The 22,234-nt window shown below is 37.4% G+C and overlaps 2 protein-coding genes across 2 annotated transcripts; both read right to left on the reverse strand.

Moving 5' to 3' along the window:
- Positions 1 to 254: 254 nt before the first annotated feature.
- LOC100345397 (olfactory receptor 8I2) lies at positions 255 to 14,662 on the reverse strand. The gene is made up of 3 exons (XM_008272986.4): positions 14,480 to 14,662; positions 1,108 to 2,056; positions 255 to 274 (listed from the first exon to the last, which is right to left on the reverse strand). The coding sequence occupies exons 1-3, from the start codon at positions 14,660 to 14,662 to the stop codon at positions 255 to 257; spliced, it is 1,152 nt and encodes a 383-aa protein (XP_008271208.4).
- LOC100345141 (olfactory receptor 5J3-like) lies at positions 14,659 to 15,603 on the reverse strand. The gene has a single exon (XM_002708924.3). It carries the CDS (start codon positions 15,601 to 15,603, stop codon positions 14,659 to 14,661), a length of 945 nt encoding a protein of 314 aa, XP_002708970.3.
- Between the last annotated feature and the right edge of the window lie 6,631 nt (positions 15,604 to 22,234).

Below are 22,234 nucleotides of genomic sequence, written 5' to 3' on the forward strand. Positions count from 1 at the left end.
TGCCTACCTAGCTTAATGAGCTGCTCACTGTTTTTGTGTACAGATGCTCACAGACTAACAATGGGGTTCTGTCCAAATAAACTTCTCAAAAATTTGAAAATATTTCTGATTTAAAAGTTCATTTCATACATCTAATCTGCCTAACATCATAGCTTAGCTTAGTCTACCTCATCATGCTCAGAACACTTACAATAGCCTACAGCTGTGAAAAATCATCTAGCAAAAAGACTATTTTATAATAAATTGTCAATGAGTCACTTGACTTGCTGAATGCCTGAATTTTGAAAACATATGCAATACAGTACTGTGTAGCATATTGGTTGTTTACTTTGTGATCACATTGCTGAATGGAAGATGATATCATACCACGTATCATAGAATAGAAAAAGATCAAATTCAAAATTTGAATGACAATTTCTGAACGTACATTGCTTTTGCAACATTGTGTAGTAGAAAAATGGTAATTGCAAACATCACAATGCTAGGATATTCTGCAATCAATATGTTTGAAATATTAATGATAAAAAATTAAGTGTTATGACAAAGTACTCTCCATTACCAGCAGATCTCTGCATATGCTATGTGATGTCCCTTGTCCCCATTAGTGTTTGCATGAAAATAACTTCAGTCTTTTATTATTCTCACTTGTAGCTAATGTTTGATAATTTTCTGTTTATTTTGTGCTCTTTTCTTTGCTCTTGGTTAATTCATTGTCATTTCTGGATGTTTGTAAAGCTTTAGGTTCTGATTTCTAACTATTCTAATTTTCTATTTCGATTCTCCAATAGCTGAGAAAACAGAATGCCAAACCATGCTAAGTGTAAATTCAACAATCTTGAAACATGGTTCAGTGCTATGGCATAGTCACAAGGGATGTTCAATGCCACTTTCCTTCTTGCACATGTCTAAGAAAGAACAGTTTATGTGCTGAGAAGAACTCCTAGTGCAGTGTAATAAAAAAATAATTTCAAGGCTCTTAGTTCTCATTCATTGACTGTCATGTCTTTGAAGTTTACTATTAATTTTTCTAATTGTTGGAAGGCTCAATCCTCAGAGTCATCTATGTTTCTGTTTAATTATAACCTGCCTTGATTTGTCATGGAAAACATTTTCTTTTTAAGATTCTCAAAAGAGCATTTTTCACATCTTTGTTCCTCAGACTATAGATCAGTGGATTTAGCATTGGAATGACAATGGTATAAAATACTGATGCCACTTGTGCCTGAGTCAAGGAAGATGTGTTATCAGGCTGCAGATATGTGAAGATCAGGGACCCATAAAAGATAGTGACACCCATGAGGTGGGAGGCACAGGTGGAGAAGGCTTTCTGCCTGCCTGCCGCAGACTGGATCTTCAGGATGGCTATGATGATGGCGATGTATGTAATTGTGATGATCAAGAGAGAACTAAGAAGAGTGAACCCAGCTAAAACAAAGATCACCATTTCTGTGTCGAATGCATCCACACAGGACAGGGCCAGAAGAGCTGTAGTATCACAGAAAAAATGATTGATACTGGAGTCACAGAATGCCAAACTGCTTATCACACAGACGGACACTAGTGAATTCGTGAAACCTACCACATAGGGCAGGACCCCCAGCCAGCTGCACAGTTTGGGGGACATAACTACAGAGTATAATAAGGGATTGCAGATTGCTACATAGCGATCATAGGCCATTGATCCCAGAAGAAAACATTCACAGCACACCAGACCGACAAAGAAGTACATTTGAACAAAGCAGCCTACAAAGGAGATGGTTTTTTGGTTGGATTGGAGATTGACTAGTGCCTCGGGTGTTACAGTGGAGGAATAACATATGTCAATGAATGCTAAATTGCTAAGGAAAAAGTACATAGGAGTGTGAAGCTGGGAGTCAGCTCTGATTAACAGAATTAGTCCCAGGTTCCCCAATATAGTGAACAGATAGATGAAGAGAAATGTCAGGAAAAGACTGACGTGTAATTCAGGGTGATCAGCAAATCCAGAGAGGATGAAGACAGTCAACTCAGTGAGATTTTTCCCAGTCAGATACATCAACTGCAAACGTTCAGTTTCCTGCTGAATAAACAATGCCAAAAGTCAGAGAAAGATGCAAGTTCAACTAGCAAATAACCAATCAACTTAGATTCTAATAATTAGATAATGACAAATGGAAAGTAAATCTATAACAACTTCAAGTTAGCTGCAAATGTATACTATCTTTGTATAAAACTGACAAACACTAATAAAAATTCCCAAGTTTCCAAGCTAATAACTGTATAGAATTAGTAGCACTCTAAAAATATTCTTTTGCAATGATTTACAGAGACCTCCTGAGATTTTTAGTCCTCTATCTCAGTCTATTATGGGACCCAAAATTATCCAACTAGTAATTTATATAACAGAATGAGTTACATCATCCGGAGAAATGAAATCTAGTGATACCTTTATGTGACAGTCTAATTTCCTAACATTTCACAGCTAGTTTCCAGTGCTATTTGAGGTTCTTAATAAAATGTAGATGAACACAACTAATATTTCCTTAGACTCAATATAGCTTTGCTATATTTTTGCCTGATCTGAGATTCTGAATCCCATGAATTGTCAAAATAATGGCTTGGGTCTTTTATTTTTATTGCTGCTGCTGCTTCTATTGTATTTGCTATTTAGCTTAGAGCTTTATTTGCTATATAATGTAGCCTTATAAATAGTATGAAGTTAATAAAAAAATTTTTGCTGGTTTTGATGATAGCCCTGGGTGTTGTTTGCATTATTTTCTGTTTACAGGATACCAATAAGCATAAAAAATGCAAAGATAATTTTTATTTTATGCCTTATTGAGAAGCAAAAGTCTATACTATTAGTGTATCTCTTAGGAAGTCCAATGAAATCTGAAGTACCCTGCTTATATTACATATCAATGCTAAAATTTCATACAATTTTTCTCCTGGCACATACCCTTTCTTTCAACCACTGACCTAGGAACACTTGAGGAACTTAATCTATATTGCACTTCAATTCTTTCCAATCTTATGTGAGTGTTTCCAACGAAAAGCACATAGGACATCAGGTGATCAACAGTTCATTACTGAGCTAATTTTTTAAATCGATGACAAAAAGAGTACCTAAACATTAAAAACAAGAATGAATATCTAAGATGATCTCACTGACATGAGAGGATTCTTTTCCTAATCCAATTGACAAAAAAAAAGTGAAACTGGTTTTCAGACATCTAACACAGTAACTGAAAGGAATATCATGTTCTCTCAACAATATTTACTAACTGAATTTGATACATGCTCACAAGTGTTCCTATTTTTTAATAAGCATGTGTTCATTTTAAACATATGGCCTTGCATGTCACTAAAGATACCTCTCTCAAGGCCTAATGGAAGATGTAAGATATTAATAGGAACAGTTATTCATGAGAGAAGCACAGACACACACAAGAGTGATGAAAGAAGATGTTTCTGAGTGAGACTTACCTGGGATTCAGTCCTGCAAAATAATCCCCCTTGCTTTTCTGCTATAATCTAATAGCTTTTATTATAACCAACTGATTATTAAGCTTATTATTTTTGCCTGATCTGAGATTCTGAATCCCATGAATTGTCAAAATAATGGCTTGGGTCTTTTATTTTTATTGCTGCTGCTGCTTCTATTGTATTTGCTATTTAGCTTAGAGCTTTATTTGCTATATAATGTAGCCTTATAAATAGTATGAAGTTAATAAAAAAATTTTTGCTGGTTTTGATGATAGCCCTGGGTGTTGTTTGCATTATTTTCTGTTTACAGGATACCAATAAGCATAAAAAATGCAAAGATAATTTTTATTTTATGCCTTATTGAGAAGCAAAAGTCTATACTATTAGTGTATCTCTTAGGAAGTCCAATGAAAAAGCGTTTCCTTCTGAAATCCAGTGTCTTAAACAGTCCACTTATGCAAGCATCCTATCCTCAAACCTTTAAACTCACCTCATATAGGAATTGGTCGATTAGCATCTCTGATCTCTTGAGAGTTGTATTTTAATTGTACCCCATGGTCCATTCCCAGTTTGCCTAGGATACATCTCCAAAGGGAAGTAAACAGAAATGCATACTCCTCACTATTGTAATGGCCCCAGATGTGTTGGAAATTCAACTGAAATAGTTTTTGAAACATTTGTATGTTACCAGTAGACTTGTCCATGAAACTTTTTCTAAAATATCACAACATCATGACAAAGTGAAACACATGATCTAGACAATCTCAGATAACCTCCACCTGGTACTTTCAGATTGATCACCCAGCAAGGAGATGTGAGCTTTCCTACTCACTGTTTTCATGCTGTTACTATGTGTGAAATTATGTTAACAAGTTATGCATCATATTTAAAACAAGAATTCTGTGGTCTTTTGAAAAAGATTTACTTATTTGAAAGGCAGAGTTACAGAACCAGAGAGAGAGATAGGTCTTCCAACCACTGGTTCACTCCCCATATTGCCACAATGGCTGGAGCTCCAAAAAGCCACTCCAAAGCCAGGAGCCAGGAGCTTCTTCCAGGTCTCCCACATGGATGCAGGGGCCTAAGGACTTGGGCCATCTTCTACTGCTTTCCCAGGCCATAGCAGAGATCTGGGTCAGAAATAGAGCAGCTGGGACTGAATGCCAACACTACAGGCCAGCTCCCTGTGAGTTTTTTTTTTTTAATTGACTGTGCCCAATGTTGTATTCACCAAATTATTGATTGAGATAAAAAAAGCCTTCTAAAAAAAGAACAAAACCTTTGAACCAAAAGTCAAAGTGCATGGCTGAATTTGCATTATAATTATTTTAAAAATCTATTTAGTTGTTTGAAACATCTTCCTGGGTTTCACTTCTGTAAAGATTCTCACTTAACAACAATCCTTTGTTAGCCACCAACAGATTACCTGGTTGTTGGAATAACATGCAGAAAGTACTATAAAATTTTCTATCTCATATTAAAATCCTCAATCAAAAAAGGGCATCACTAATCATTGGCCATCTGACTTGAATCTCTTGAGCAGTCTTTGTCTCCTGTGACATTTCATTAGATTAGCACATTGAGTCAAAATGTGTTTGCATGTACCTTTGAGTAGTTATTACATTGTTAAACCATATTTGGTTGACTGTCAATTGCATTTGTTTAAAATTTTGCACTGTATTGAACCCTACAAAAATATGATCCCTTCATTAATACAGCATTCTAAGTTGTTTTCAATTCAGTATTTTTCTGTGAGATATGTTTTACTTATTTTTGTCGTTTACACCTAAAATATAACTTAAGTTGGAGCATGTTGAACATGGAACATTCATTAGTGTATATGTGTGTGTGTGTGTAAATATATATGTGTATGTAATTACAAATCTTAATCTTATGATATGAACATTCTCAAACACACACACACATTCATATATTTTCAGCATTCCACTACTAACAGACTTTGGTTTGAAAGAAAAACAAACACATATCTTCTGATTGGATGTAGATCTATAAAAAACAAGAAATCACAGACACTTACGTATTATAAAAGCTAGATCTAACTAATTTGATTCCCAGAAAACATAAAATTTCTTGTCAATAACAAGTTTATCTCAAATTTCAGAAACAGTTGAAGCAAACTTCACAAAAATATTATTGACCAATGCTTGGTGACTATTAGAAAAACTATCATTAGGACATAAAATCTTGTAGATCTGAGAAGTTAGTTTTTGTTGCCCATTTATAATTTAAAACTGTTGGGAATATTCACCCTAACAATTTACAAGTTAAGTCAGAAATATTTGAAAACAACTGTATTTTCAGCCATTTTGATTATGTTTCTGAACAGCAAAAGCCATGTGCTATGAATTGATATTTTATAAGTGAGTTCATATGATATTTCTCATTATTTTGGCCCAATTCCCATATTTTCAAATCTGTTGATTAATTAAATCAAAATAGAAACCCTAGTTCCTCATGTGGGCTCTCATGAAATCAATTAATAATTTCTAGAAAGAGGAGCATGATCACAGATTCTGTCTTCATTAATTTTCACATTTTTTGATTTTGACTCATTCCCTCATTCTTATTGTTCTGTATGTTCGTTATTCCAGTATATTAGAATATAAAAGACTTAATAGAAAACAAATAACAAAATTAATATTATATTTGCACTGATGAAGCTATTTCTATACACCTGTTTAGGAAAGAAATTTGTTAGAATGTGGTTTATATACATAATGGAATACTACTCAATCATAAAAAAGAATGAAATTTGTATTTTGCAACAAAGTGAATGCAAATAGAAACCATTATGCATAGTGAAATAAACCAGTCCCAAGAAGACAAATATATGTTTCCCTGCTCTGTGGTAACTAGTAAAATAAAAAAAAAATATAATGTATATGAGCAAAATTGGCATTTTGAGATTTGCTTATTGTCTCTACTATTGAGGAACTGTGGTTTTATTTCCTTTTAATATAGGTTGAATTCTTTACTTAGTAGGTCATTTTATGTGTATAAACTGAAAGTACGTTATTACAAAAATTATGAAAATAAGAAAGGAAGGAGGAGGGAGGGTGAGAGAATGGGTATAAGGGTGGTATGGGAAGCATTGCTGTGCTCCTAAATCTATATAAATGAAATTTGTTCACCTTATAAAATTAAAAATTTAGGGGCCGGCACTGTGGCACAGTGGGTTAACATCCTGGCCTGAGGTGCCGGCATCACATACTGGCGCCGGTTCTAGTCCCAGCTGCTCCTCTCCTGATTCAGCTCTCTGCTTTGGCCTGGGAAAGAAGTGGAAGATGGCCCAAGTGCCTGGTTTCCCATGTAGGTGCATGGCCCAAGCATCTCTGGCCGTTGCGGCCAATTGGGGAGTGAATCATTGGATGAAAGACCTCTCGCTCTCTCTCTGTCTTTCTCTCTCTCTCTCTCTCTCTCTGCCTCACCTCTCTCTGTGTAATTCTGACTTGCAAATAAATACATAAATATTTTTAAAAATTAAAAATTTATTAAAATGACATAAAATAAACCAATCTCCAAAGAGAAAAGATGAGCAACCAAGAAGGAATAAATGAAAACAAATAAAAAATAAATATGTTTATATAGTTTCCCAAAGAATTTTATTATTTGGAATCTTTGAAAAAAAAAGAGAAGTCATCAATTTAGAAATGGAGACATTTTATACACAGTAACCTCTTTATTCACAGCAGAATCATTCCAAGACCCCTAGTGGATGCCTAAAATCAGACACTACTGAACACTATGTATACAATATTTTCCCCTATGCATATGAGAGTTTAACTGATAAATTGTATACAGTATAAGACATTAATACATATAATAAAATAGAATAATATACTATGATACAAGATATGTGAATGATATCGTTCAACTTTGGGGATTCTAACAATGGGAAGTAAGTGAAACCATGCGTAGGAGGACTCTGATATACAAACTTTGTGAATTTGCTGTGAGTTACTTTGTCAAAGGTAAATCTCCGAAGTATCTAATATTAGTAGATGGATAATTTGGTAAGCTCAATGAATATTAAAATTTTAGTGTGTGATGAGGAGATAAAAATTAGAAAGTTTTTGGTCATATCCTGAGGTGATTAGCTCCAAGTTCTCATTTCCAATGCTAGAAAATGGTATGACGATGACAAGGCCAGCAGAGCAGCAAGATCTGTTTACATGCAAAGTGAAAGCACACTCAGGATGGAGCATAGGGAGAGGTTTGGTCCATACGTTGTGGATACATCCCTTTATATGAACTGGAGGCACTGTGGGTGGTGTCTGGGTTGCAGTTTAATTGAATATGCAAAGAAGGAAGCGTTTGAGGTGAGGTTTGTGTACCACCCATTTCTTTGCCCATTTTTGGACATCTCCAAAGTGTCATAGCATCATGTTCATGCAGTAGATGATAGATGTCTCTATTCTGATAATCTTAGTCTAATGGCTTTGCAATGCGTTAAAGGTCATTCAGGGACACAGATGGCTGTCATGGTGATTACATTCAGAGCTGCTGGTTTCCACTGCATGGAAGAGGTTGTCTGACGCACTAATGAGGCTGAGGGAGGGACCAGCATTGTTCACTACATATTGCAAATTTGTCATGTAGCAAAGCTCTGTATTCTCATCTGGGATAGCAGTTGTTCTGAATTGAGTTTGTAATGCTCTTCTATGTGAACAGAATAATAAACACCACTTGTATCGATGGGTGAACATAAGCAATAGGAAGGCTTAAGAACATTTTTCTAAAAAATAGTGGTTTTACATTTTCGAACTCCTTTACTATTTTATGAAAGTTTACTGAAAGGTGACTTTTTAAGGAATTCCCATATACTCTAATGGGAAGGAATGTCTTTCCACTGCTATTTTGGTATTTCTGTCAACTGGCAGAAGTGAAGTTGGCTGAGGAATTATTTTTTAATTAAATATGTAAATGTTCCCTGTTCTAGGCAATGATGAAATACATATACATACAGAAAATTCTACTTGTTGATGTGAAATGACAAGGATGACAATGTACAAGCATATGAGTAAAAGTATATATGAATTGAGCTCTTAAATGTTAGCATTGTCTCATGTCTGTTTTAAAAAGTGCTCTTTATTCTGAATAGTTTGAGAAGAATTGGAGTTAGTTCTTCTTTAAACGTCTGGTAGAATTCAGCAGTGAATCCATCTGGTCCTGGGCTTTTCTTTGTTGGGAGGGCCTTTATTACTGTTTCAATTTCTGTCTCAGTTATGGGTCTGTTTAGGTTTTCGATGTCTTCCTGGTTCAATTTAGGCAGGTTGCATGTGTCCAGGAATTATCCATTTCTGATAGGTTTCCCTGTTTGCTGGCATACAAGTCCTTGTAGTAATTTCTGATGATTCTTTTTATTTCTGTGGTGTCTGTTGTTACATTTCCTTTTTCATCTCTGATTTTATTGATTTGGGTCTTTTCTCTTCTTTTTTTAGTTAGTTGGGCCAATGGGGTGTCAATTTTGTTTATTTTTTCAAAAAACCAGCTCTTCGTTTGGCTGATTTTTTGTAATGTTTTTCTTGATTCAATCCTGTTGATTTCTTCTCTGATTTTAATTATTTCTCTTCTCCTACTAGATTTGGGTCTGATTTGCTGTAGGTTTTCTAGATCCTTGAGGTGAATTGAAAGCTCATCTATTTGGTGTCTTTCCAATTTCTTGATGTAGGCACCTATTGATATAAACTTTCCTCTTAACACTGCTTTTGCTGTGTCCCATAAGTTTTGGTATGTTGTGCTGTTATCCTCATTTACTTCCAGAAAGTTTTTGATTTCTCTTTTGATTTCTTCTATGACCCATTGTTCATTCAGGAGCATGTTGTTCAATCTCCATGTGTTTGCGTATGCTCTAGGGATTCCTGTGTTGCTAATTTCCAACCTCATTGCTTTATGGTCTGAGAAGCTGCATGGTATGATTCTAATTCTTTTGAATTTGCTGAGGCTTGCTTTATGGCCTAGTATGTGGTCAATCCTAGAGAAGCTTCCATGTACTGCTGAGAAGAATGTAAAATCTTTAGCTGTAGGATTGAAAGTTCTGTATATATCTGTTAGATCCATTTGGGCTATAGTGTCATTTAAATCTACTGTATCCTTGTTGATCTTCTGACCTTGTTGATCTTCTGAACAATCGAAGAACAGGGAGTCCTCCCAAATTCTTTCTATGAAGCCAGCATCACCTTAATTCCTAAGCCAGAGAAAGATGCAGCACTGAAAGAGAATTACAGACCAATATCCCTGATGAACATAGATGCAAAAATCCTCAATAAAATTCTGGCCAATAGAATGCAACAACACATCAGAAAGATCATCCACCCAGACCAAGTGGGATTTATCCCTGGTATGCAGGGATGGTTTAATGTGCGCAAGACAATCAATGTGATACACCACATTAACAGACTGCAGAAGAAAAACCATATGATTATCTCAATAGATGCCGAGAAAGCATTTGATAAAATACAACACCCGTTCATGATGAAAACTCTAAGCAAACTGGGTTTGGAAGGAACATTCCTCAATACAATCAAAGCAATCTATGAAAAACCCACAGCCAACATCCTATTGAATGGGGAAAAGTTGGAAGCATTTCCACTGAGATCTGGAACCAGACAGGGATGCCCACTCTCACCACTGCTATTCAATATAGTTCTGGAGGTTCTAGCCAGAGCTATTAGGCAAGAAAAAGAAATTAAAGGGATACAAATTGGGAAGGAAGAACTCAAACTATCCCTCTTTGCAGATGACATGATTCTTTATTTAGGGGACCCAAAGAACTCTACTAAGAGACTATTGGAACTCATAGAAGAGTTTGGCAAAGTAGCAGGGTATAAAATCAATGCACAAAAATCAACAGCCTTTGTATACACAGACAATGCCATGGCTGAGGAAGAACTTCTAAGATCAGTCCCATTCACAATAGCTACAAAAACAATCAAATACCTTGGAATAAACTTAACCAAAGACGTTAAAGATCTCTACGATGAAAATTACAAAACCTTAAAGAAAGAAATAGAAGAGGATACCAAGAAATGGAAAAATCTTCCATGCTCATGGATTGGAAGAATCAATATCATCAAAATGTCCATTCTCCCAAAAGCAATTTACAGATTCAATGCAATACCAATCAAGATACCAAAGACCTTCTTCTCAGATCTGGAAAAAATGGTGCTGAAATTTATATGGAGGCACAAGAGACCTCGAATAGCTAAAGCAATCTTGTACAACAAAAACAAAGCCGGAGGCATCACAATACCAGATTTCAGGACATACTACAGGGCAGTTGTAATCAAAACAGCATGGTACTGGTACAGAAACAGATGGATAGACCAATGGAACAGAATTGAAACACCAGAAATCAACCCAAACATCTACAGCCAACTTATATTCGATCAAGGATCTAAAACTAATTCCTGGAGCAAGGACAGTCTATTCAATAAATGGTGCTGGGAAAATTGGATTTCCACGTGCAGAATCATGAAGCAAGACCCCTACCTTACACCTTACACAAAAATCCACTCAACATGGATTAAAGACCTAAATCTACGACCTGACACCATCAAGTTACTAGAGAACATTGGAGAAACCCTTCAAGATATTGGCACAGGCAAAGAATTTCTGGGAAAGACCCGGGAGGCACAGGCAGTCAAAGCCAAAATTTACTATTGGGATTGCATCAAATTGAGAAGTTTCTGTACTGCAAAAGAAACAGTCAGGAGAGTGAAAAGACAACCGACAGAATGGGAAAAAATATTTGCAAACTATGCAACAGATAAAGGGTTAATAACCAGAATCTACAAAGAGATCAAGAAACTCCACAAAAACAAAACCAACAACCCACTTAAGAGATGGGCCAAGGACCTCAATAGACATTTTTCAAAAGAGGAAATCCAAATGGCCAACAGGCACATGAAAAAATGTTCAAGGTCATTAGCAATCAGGGAAATGCAAATCAAAACCACAATGAGGTTTCACCTCACCCCGGTTAGAATGGCTCACATGCAGAAATCTACCAACAACAGATGCTGGCGAGGATGTGGGGAAAAAGGGACACTAACCCACTGTTGGTGGGAATGCAAACTGGTCAAGCCACTATGGAAGTCAGTCTGGAGATTCCTCAGAAACCTGAATATAACCCTACCGTTCGACCCAGCCATCCCACTCCTTGGAATTTACCCAAAGGAATTTAAATTGGCAAATAAAAAAGAGGTCTGCACCCTAATGTTTATTGCAGCTCAATTCACAATAGCTAAGACCTGGAACCAACCTAAATGCCCATCAACGATAGACTGGATAAAGAAATTATGGGATATGTACTCTTTAGAATACTATACCGCAGTAAGAAACAACGAAATCCAGTCATTTGCAACAAAATGGAGGAATCTGGAACACATCATGCTGAGTGAAATAAGCCAGTCCCAAAGGGACAAATACCATATGTTCTCCCTGATCGGTGACGACTGACTGAACACCAAGAGGGAAACCTGTTGGAGTGAGGTGGACACTATGGGAAATGGTGGCTTGATCAGCATAGCCCTGACTGTTAATGAACAACTTAATACATTATCCCTCTTAGTAGTTTTTTTATCTGTTCTACTTAATATGACTGGTTTAGATCTGTAATTGATGCACAGTTATTCTTAAGTGTTGAAAATTAACTGAAATGTGATCCCTGTTGAACATGGTGGTGGGAATGGGAGAGGGAAGAGATGTATAATTTAGGACATGCTCAGGCTGACTTGCCCCAAGTGGTGGAGTTGGAAGCATACCAGGGGATTCCAATTCAATCCCATCGAGGTGGCATGTACCAATGCCATCTCACTGTTCCAGGTGATCAATTTCAGTTCACAGTTGGTCATGGTGAAGGGACTGGGAGTCAAAGGGAGCACTTAGACAAGTCTAGTACCTGCTAACGCTAACTGATGGAGTAAATAAAGGGGAGAGTGATCCAACATGGGAAGTGAGATACTCAGCAGACTCATAGAATGGCAGATGTCCTAAATAGCACTCTGGCCTCAGAATCAGCCCTAAAGGCATTCAGAGCTGGCTGAAGAGCTCATGAGAGTATTTCAGGCATGGAAAGCCAAGACACTCTGGCAAAAGATCTCTGCGAGTGAGATCCCAGTGGAAAGAACAGGTCATCAAAGAAGGAGGTACCTTTCTCTGAAGGGAGGAGAGAACCTCCACTTTGACTATGACCTTGTCTAAACAAGATAAGAATCGGAGAACTCAGAGGGCTTCCATAGCCTTGGAAACTCATGACTAGAGCATAGGGAGATTACTGATGCCATAGACAGGAGTGTCAATTGGTAAAGTCAACAACAGGAGTCACTGTGCACTTACTCCTCATGTAGGATCTCTATCCTTAATGTGCTGTACATCGAGATTTAATGCTATAACGAGTACTCAAACAATATATTTCACTTTGTGTTTCTATGGGGGTGCAAACTGTTGAAATCCTTACTTGATGCATACTAAACTGATCCTCTGTAAAAAAAAAAAAAAAAAATTATCAATTCCCAACTTGACTCTCACTGGGATTAAACATGACAATAGGTCTGCTCTGATTTCATCATCATTTAAAAAAATCATCTATTATTTTTCACTTTATGTTTCTGTGTGGGAGCAAACTGTTGAAATCCATACTTAATGTATACTAAGCTGATCTTCTGTATATTAAGATAATCGAAAATGAATCTTGATGTGAATGGAAGGGGAGAGGGAGTGGGAAAGGGGAGGGTTGTGGGTGGGAGGGACGGTATGGGGGGGAAGCCATTGTAATCCATAAGTCGTACTTTGGAAAATTATATGCATTAAATAAAAGTTAAAAAAAAAGTGCTCTTTATTCATTTGGTGGAGAGAGAGAGAGAGAGAGACATAGAGAGAGGCAGTGGGAAAGAGAGAGAGAGCTGAGGAAGAGACAGAGAGAGAGAGATTGAGAGAGAGAGAGGAGAAAGAGAGAGAGAGAGTGATGGTTCACTCCCCCAAGTGCCTGCAGTGGGTGGGACTGGGCCAGGCTAACCAGCTGAACATTTAAAATTCAACTGAGCCAGGAATACCATTATGGTCTCCTGCATGGGTGACAGAAACCCAAGTATTTGAATTCTGATCAGCTTCCTCTCAGATGGTCTTACAAGATGCTGGATCAAAACCTAGAGTGGCCAGAAATGGATCAAGGCACTGCAGTATGAGATGCAGTTGTTCTAAGCAAAGGTTCAGTTGCTGCACCAGAATATCTGCCTTTGTCTCTACTGATACTTAGTCTCCTCCTCTATAAAGTGGTTCATTCTTGAAGAGCTTTAAGGAAAAGAACATTAAGTTCACTCTGTAACCAATTCTCCTCTAAAGGTGTTTATTGCGAGTGTTGTGGCTTTGTTTCATTGTATACTTGCTAGTTCAAAGCAAAAGATTGCATTTTTATTATTAACTCACAGAAAATTATGTCAAATTATGACATGGGAAATTTGATTTGGCAAAATTGTAATTTGTGACCTGAAGGGATCAAATTCATAGCAAATGGAATAAAAATTTTGTTTGATTGAAGATTTTTGAGATTCAACAGAGGCAGAAAGATGCTCTAGCAGGTTTTCCTTTATATGACTAAAAAAAACTCCTGAGAATTAAACTGCTGTCATTCCCCACTTGAGAATGTTTCCTATCAGGAGGAACAAAGAGATCACTAACACCTTACAAAAAAAAAACCAAAAACCAAAAAACAAACAAACAAAAAACAGGATTAGAAGTCCCCCTTTCCTTTATAAACTCATTTGTTCTTCCTATAAAAGCCTTTTCTCCAACTCCCTTTCCTGTTTCAATGTGGATAGATAAACCTCTATATCTAAATGTTCAGCTAGCCATGTCTTCTGTGTGTTCTTGTCCACAGGAATAAACTGAAGTCTTTTGTCCTGTTAATCATTCTTTTGTAGTTCTCAGGCTCCTCCCAGCCAGACCTAAAAGTTTTCTCTGTGTAAACATGAGCAAATGTTTCTGTACATACATGCATGCACCTGTACGCACACATGTGAGTCTCTAAAAGCCAGTGATGAATACATTCTTGCATGTAAGCTGCTCTTAAAATACCTGTCCCCACCACTCTCCCATAGGAGCACGTTGTGTTCAACAATGTACCTGGTTGCAGCAACATCAAATATCCTTTAAAAGTTCCTAGTTGAAAATTCATGTTCCTTGAGCAAGTATTTTTCTCTTAATAATTCTTATCATAGCTTCTTTGGCTTCTCTGTTTCTCATGCTGTATATCAGAAGATTCAGTATTGGCAGCAAAAGGGTATAAAACATGGAGAGGATTTTGGCTGTATCCTGTGGGTAGCTAGAGCTGGTTCCCAGATAAGTGAATATCACTGTTCCATAGAAGAGGGTCACTACTGTGAGGTGGGAGGCACATGTGGATAAGGCTTTATACCTGCCTCTAGCAGAATGCATCTTCAGGACAGCGAGAAGGATTCCCAAGTATGAACTAATCACTATCAAGAAGGTAGACACTGATGTTGCTCCAGAGAGGACGATAAATAGAAGCTGACTGTGTTGGGTGTCAGAACAGGAGAGTTGAAAGAGCAATGGAATATCACAAAAATAATGGTTAATGATGTTGGGCCCACAGAAAGACAGGCAGAGCAAGCTGCTTAGGTGGGTGACTGAATTGGCACAGCCTAGCAGGTAGGAGGCAGTCACCAAGCAAATGCTGATCTTGGGGGTCATGAGGCCTTTGTAGAGAAGCGGATGACAGATGGCAAGGTACCGATCATATGCCATGGCAGACAGAAGAAAGCACTCAGTGGTCAGGAACATGCTGACAAAGGAATACTGAAGGAGGCAACCATGGTAGGAGATGACATTCCTTCCTGTGATGTCATTCATCAACATTTTAGGAATAAAGACTGATGAATAGCAGAAATCCAAGAAAGCCAAGTGGCTAAGGAAAAAGTACTGGGGCAAATGGAGCTGGGCACTAGCTAGGATTATTGAGATAACCCAAACATTGCCCACCACAGTAAGGAGATAGATTAGAAGAAAAAGCACAAAAAGTACCATATTAAGCTCAGGGTTATCAGTCAGCCCAAGGAGAATGAATTCGGTTACCATACTGTCATTTCTATGAGCCATTTATGTGGCTCTCTTTTGAGGAATCTGCAAAGAACAAGATGAAAATTAATACAGAGTACAGTTTTAAATTTATGATTTACATATTTAGCATCCTTAGAAAATTGTGTGATTTTAGTGATCAGAGACAAGAGTGTATGGTAAACGCAAATCGTGCAAACATGAAAAGTTCACCCAATATACAAATTCAGCTGGGTCTCTCATCCTGTGATATTAATTGAAATTAGTACAAAAGAACTAGGGGAGGAATTAGAATCCTCTCGCAGAGTTATAATAGCAATGTTTGTTCAAAACACAGAGAATTCAGAAAGTTAGTCGGTGACAAAAGTACATCCAGATACCAAAGATTAAGTAAGGATCTCATCTTTTGAGAAAGAACATCCTTTAGCAAAGAACAAAGTCAAAAAAAAAGTTCTCAATATTTAAAAGGTAATTTTTGAGACATTGAGCAAAATTATTCTCTGATATTTAGATAATTAATACATATGATGCATACGTTAAACTATAAAATAAATAAAGGTGTGTGTGTTTATGCTATATGGTCATATCTATGTGTAATCATTTTGAGTATTTTATGATGTCACCTAATAAAACATAGGTTATGTAAAAAATGAGAATCAGGGGTGTCTGGGATATGAAATGAAAGCAAGTCAAACATTTTCTATCGCATACATTATTTTATAAAACTTGCTTATTATAGGAAGTTCTTTTCAAATCCAAATGGTATTTGTCACGTCATCCTCAGATTTGCTATATTCCTTATTGAAGGTTTTGGATTCTTTTGCATCAGTTGTTTTCGTAATGTTGAATTTTCTCATTATGATTGAATAAGGAAAACTTCAGTATGTTTTAACCACTGCAGTCAAAGTCTCAAATCCAATACGAGGGACAATGAGTATGCTTCCTGTACATCCGTTGCATGTTTATCTGGGTTTTTATCCAGAAACATTAAATCATTCCATTATCTTTTTATTTTCAACTTTGTCATATAAGCTCAAAAACATGGAAGTAGAGGTAAAATCTAATATATTTTGGAAATATTTGAAAAAATAAATTTATTGGTAAATTCACTTAATTTAAATCTTTCAAGTGTACATAATTTGCTACTATTTGAGGACTTACAAAAAAGGAAATACAAAAATTTTTCACATTTATCTCACAACTAAATATGCTTCCATGAACATTTATGAATATGGTATTTCACAATCAATAATCTGAATAAAGAGTGGTAGAGACTTGAGCTGGGCTATCCCTCACTGCTGGTATGATGTGAAGTCAGATGCTTAATAGAATTCCAATACTGTAAAGAATGCTATGCAATGGCTTAGACTATGTTCTATGTTTAGAAAGAATGACTAGTGATTTTTTTTATCAGAATAAGAAGTGAATTCATAATAAAGTATTAGTTTTACCTATTAACCTTTTACAAGAGGTGGTTGTGAGAATAAGCAAGAAAATAGGTGAACATGGTCTGGCATATCATAGGACTCTTAATATTTGTTACGTATTCAAAGACAAAGGAATAAAGAGAGTCTGAGTAGGTAGTTTTTTCGCATACTTCTCATTCTTTGCTTTTTGAACTAACTGAGTTAAGATTTTATTTTTCTTTTGGTCTTTTCATATTGTTTAGTAACTTTGTCTTGATTAAATTTTTATGAAACAAACCAAATTTGTCACATGGACTCAAGATTGTTCCTTGTTTCATATTTTATCCTTCATTTTTTATTTAATAAAGAATAATTTTAATCTGGAAAATCATTCAAGTGGTGTTTCTCTGTAGCTGTAAGATTAGTTATAATAACTTAACATTTGAGTGTAAAATTTCTGTCTGCTACAGGACCAATGAAATTGCTTTTTCCTCAGACTTAACAGAATTCAGTAGTTTATAATAATTAATTTTAGATTCCAAAAGAATTTTTAAAATACATTTTCTCTTGAAATTATCTAAATCAAAGATATGAAGCTTAAAGAGAACAACTCTACAGATTATTTCAGGAAAACCAGAGACTCTGCCCATGCGCTAATTCTTTCTGAGTTATGTCAATAATTAGAATGGATCTGAAGCAGATGATTTTTCTCCTCACTGTATTCACATAGAGTACTGAGAGGTTGTCTGTTTGAATCCAGGCACTTATAAGTCCTTTCTTAGGAGACGTACACATGCCACCTACCGGGTGATGAGAGGAAGCCTTCAGTCTTCTGCATTAATTTCCTGATTATTGGGTTTATATTTGGCTTTAGGGCCTTTGGAGATGGAATCCCCTAGGTTTCATTAGAACAGCAAAGAGAGACCTGAGGCAGTTGAAGCCCCAGCTGTCTTTTGCAAGTATAGCATTTCTGTTATTTGACAAATTCTGAGTTTTGGAAAGAAATTGTCGCAGATGCTCTTGTTTCACCTACATGAGGGCCTAAAAGGAAAAAAAAAAAATACCTGTTAAAAATTAACTCCACTGGTGTTTCTATCTTATGCATGGGTCTGCATTAGCCTCACTTTGGAATCAGAAATGGATCAGGGACTCTAATCCAGGTACTCCGTTATGGCACATGAGTGTCTAAACAGACATGTTAAATAGTATGCCAAATACGTGTATGGAAAAGGCATGCAGACTGGTTTCTCCTCACATGGGGCACCGAATGTAAGGGAAAAAGTGCAGATAGAGAGGAGACAGAATAAGAACTCACACACAGCCAGACCGAATCTAATCAGAGAGTGTAAACTCTCAGAGGTTGACCAACAGCCAGTGTACATACAGACTAAACATAAGCAGAGGGCCCAGACCCCAGTAGCTGAGCCATTTTATATCTTAGGTGGGCTAGGAGCAGGGAGGTGGGTGCGGTAGGGAAAGATGAGCTTCCCATACAGGTTCTTCAAGTTTAGCCCACCAGTTTACAAGACTGGGGAAGAATGCAGGAGGTGGGATGGGGAACAATAGGGTGTGAGACTGAATTGGTCTCTTGAAAGAAGGCAGGGGTAACAAGAACTGGAAATGGCTGAGGTTTATGCCCTTGTTCCCTCAATCCTGACTCTGCTTATAGATAAGGAGATGGAGTGCTGGTTTCTTTCTGGCCACTTCCTGCTGATAAAGGGCATTGATATAGGTGAGGTATCTGTATTCTGAAAAGGAGAGATTGAGAGCAAGCAGGCTTTTTTTTTGAGATTTATTTATTAATTTGAAAGTCAGAGTTACACAGAGAAAGGAGAGGCAGAGAGATAGAGAGAGAGGGAGAAGTCCTCCATCTGCTGATTCACTCTCCAACTGGCCACAATGCCTGGAGCTGTGCCAATCCAAAGCCAGGAGCCAGGAGCTTCCTCTGGGTCTCCTATGTGGGTGCAGGGGCCCAAGGACTTGAGCCATCTTCTACTGATTTTCCTGGCCATAGCAGAGAGCTGGGTTGGAAATGGAGCAGCCAGGACTTGAACTGGCGCCAATATGGGATACCTGCACTGCAGGCAGAGGCTTTACCCCCTATGCTACTGTGCCAGCTCCAAGCAGTCTTATACTGCTCGCATGATGGCTTGAAATGTAGTAGTCATTTGTTCCTGCCAGAACCTTTGGAATAAATTAATTATAAATGGTAGAAATATTGGTATTATGATTATGAAGATGAAAGGGAAAGTTAGAGACATTGCCTGTGGCAGACAAGATGGCCCAGATGAGGACAGAGGAGGAAACAGGAGAGCAAGGGTGCAAGTACCTGTCAGTCAGTAGGAAGACAGGTACATGCCTGGTTGTCACAGAGAAAGAACACTCCTGATGTGTTTAGTGTGCACCTGCTGGCAGGGAGCTGTGAGATGGAGTTAGAATGGCCTGCTTCTAACCTGGTCTCCCACCTTTCCTCCCTCTGCTTCTGGACTCCCAGGAACTGTAAGGGGTTAGGATGCGGTATGAAGCTGGGTAGGGGTGAGGTAGGGACCTGTGGTCAAGACAGGGCTCCAGCAGAAGGTGGTCTCTTGAGGGGGCTGCCGTGTCAGCTCACAGAAACTGTCTCCGTTCCAGTTTTCATGTGCAAGGCCATCTAGAATTTTTGTTTTAAATCTTTAAGAACTGAATCTAACAAGATTAGATACACAAGGTCCAAACTAAGGACAGAGTCCTTATTAGAGATCTAAGGTGCCATCCAAACCGGGAGGGAAATTGTTCCATTGAGAGGCAAACAGAAACTGACAGGAGGGGCTGGATAATAATCAGGTGGGCATTAAGGCCTGGGCAGGTATATGTGAGGTCCAGACCTGTCTCTTCACATGGGGCACAGGAAGAGACATCATCAGGGAAGTGTGAACCTCCTTAGAGGAGATGCCCTGTTGACTCTCATTACCTAGCTGGCTTGGGAGGAGGCTGGCCCGAACAGGTGGTTCGGTATAGAATAGGAAGATCTCTAAAGGCAAATTTCCACCTCTGTGTGCAATGTTACTGACTCTAGGCTGTCCCCTGATGGCGGTGGTTACTTTTTTTTTTTTTTAATTTATTTGACAGATAGAGTAGACAGAGAGAGAGACAGAGAGAAAGGTCTTCCCTCCATTGGTTCATCTCCCAAATGGCGGCTACGGCCGGAACTACGCTGGTCCTCAGCCAGGAGCCAGGTGCTTCCTTCTGGTCTCCCATGAGGGTACAGGGGCCCAAGCACTGGGGCCATCCTCCACTGCCTTCCTGGGCCACAGCAGAGAGGGTGGAATAGGAGCAACCAGGACTTGAACCCAGCGCCCATATGGGATGCCAGCGCCACAGGCGGATGATTAACCAAGTGAGCCATGGCACCGGCCATAGGTGGTTACTTTGGAACTGGGCAGCATGAAGGGCTTTTTAGTGTGAGGCCAACAGGGTCTGAGGTTCTGACCAGTTCTATATAGATAGAGGTATAAATTGTTGTCTAGATATTATAAAATGAATGGCAAATCTTACATAATTCAAATGAACTGGTTTTACTATTTGAAATTATACCTATTATTATCACAATTACTTTACCCAAAAATATGTTAATGTAGTAGTTCTTATATTATCATTATGTAATGTTTATATGGGAACTGGAGCACAGAAAGTGTAACAGTCTATTTAGTGCTACATCTTTCCAACTGTTGACCTGCAATTCCACCAAAATTGTTTCCAGAGATCCTATTAATATTATATAGTCACACATCTAATTTCAACAAATGTGATAGAAATTTGCATATATACTAAACAACATAAAACAATTTAGGTGCATCAATTGAAACACTTTTGCTTCAGTTAATATTTATACCTATTAAAATACTTTTAAAAAGTAAGGGAGTTTGGTGAGATTAAATAAGTTTTTGGACTACATATAAGTATTGAATTCTTGAGGACATTTTCCTAATATGCCTTTTAAAATCAGATATTTTCCATGGATTACATTTTAATATGTGAAAATTGCTTCTACACTGTGATTCCATCAGCTCTATATTTTTCGGTCAAAATCCTGAAATTACTTATTAAAGGACTAAATGGTACATATATTTTTTGGCTAAGTCCTCCATTTATTTAAGGTGAATCACAGCTCACTAATTTATTCATAATACTTACTGTGGGCCCCAGTGGGTAAAATAGTCCTAATCTTCTCCACCTAGAAATTTGTCAACATCAAATGTTTAATACAGATTAAATATGAAAAGCAGGTAAGGACTTGAAAATCCATGCCATATGATAGTTCTTTCATTGAGACAGGTAATTTTTATATTTTCATGAATTCATGCTATTTTATTCTGAGGTAAAACAAATAAATCCAGAATTTTTATGACTTGTGTTAAGTTGGAAAATTTAGCAGCAACTTATGTCTCAAGAAAAAATAGCCAGGGAGCTACTCTGTATATAAACAGCAAATTGAAAGCCTTGACTCTCCCTTTAGTAATTCAGGGACCTCCTGTACTGGGGATTCATGATCATGCAACACTTGCTCATCCTTAGAGACAAATTTCCAAGGAAGATAGCTTGGCACATTTCCAAGGACAAAATGGCAAGGATTAAATGAAGCCATGTTAGATTCTGAGCAGATGCTTTGTCATTCCTTTGGAAGCCACTGAATGAAGAGCAAATGAAGACTTGATCTTTTTGTCTGATATCTTTATGGTTTTAAAATATTTTATTTATCCATTTTCAATTAATACATATAACCCAATACATTTTTTCCAAGATGCTAGTAGTATCCTCCTGTAGAAAACCATGTGACATCAAAGAGTGGTGACGAAAGGGCTCTGTAGCCTGCCTTCTCTGGCACCTTGTTCTTTCATAAGTGGAGTGGTTGTGAACAAATTATTCAATATCTTTATGGTCAAATTTTGTACTCTGTAAAGTTCAACTTTCAATCTATTTATTGAGACATTGTCCTAGGTGCTGGGAAAAATCCTGCAGTCATTGAGACTGCATGATCATGGGGAGATACAGACAAGAAATAACAGCCTGATCAACATACGCACAATGTGAAATGGGAACAGCTGATTGATTTAGCTGATAGGAAAAAAACAAAGCACGGAAAACATTGTGGACAGGTGAAATTTCAGATCAGGTTGGTGAGGGATGGTCATTGTTAAGAAAATAACTATGCAGGTACCTGCAGGATGGAAGTTTCAAGAATATGAGAAAATGGAAAATTTCAGGCAAGATCATGGCTAAAGTTGATA

Source organism: Oryctolagus cuniculus, chromosome 1 (assembly GCF_964237555.1).
Source record: "Oryctolagus cuniculus chromosome 1, mOryCun1.1, whole genome shotgun sequence".
NCBI classification, from domain to species: Eukaryota; Metazoa; Chordata; class Mammalia; order Lagomorpha; family Leporidae; genus Oryctolagus; species Oryctolagus cuniculus.

What these genes read in the sequence shown, in the direction of transcription:
- LOC100345397 (XM_008272986.4), bottom strand. Translation starts at nt 14,662, where the DNA reads ATGAATTTTCAACTAGGAACTTTTAAAGGATATTTGATGTTGCTGCAA. An exon ending in GTGCGTACAGGTGCATGCAT is followed by an intron (nt 2,057 to 14,479) that starts GTATGTACAGAA and finishes TTTATTCAGCAG; the next exon opens with GAAACTGAACGTTTGCAGTT. An exon ending in GAGAATCTTAAAAAGAAAAT is followed by an intron (nt 275 to 1,107) that starts GTTTTCCATGAC and finishes TTCAAAATTCAG; the next exon opens with GCATTCAGCAAGTCAAGTGA.
- LOC100345141 (XM_002708924.3), bottom strand. Translation starts at nt 15,603, where the DNA reads ATGGCTCATAGAAATGACAGTATGGTAACCGAATTCATTCTCCTTGGG.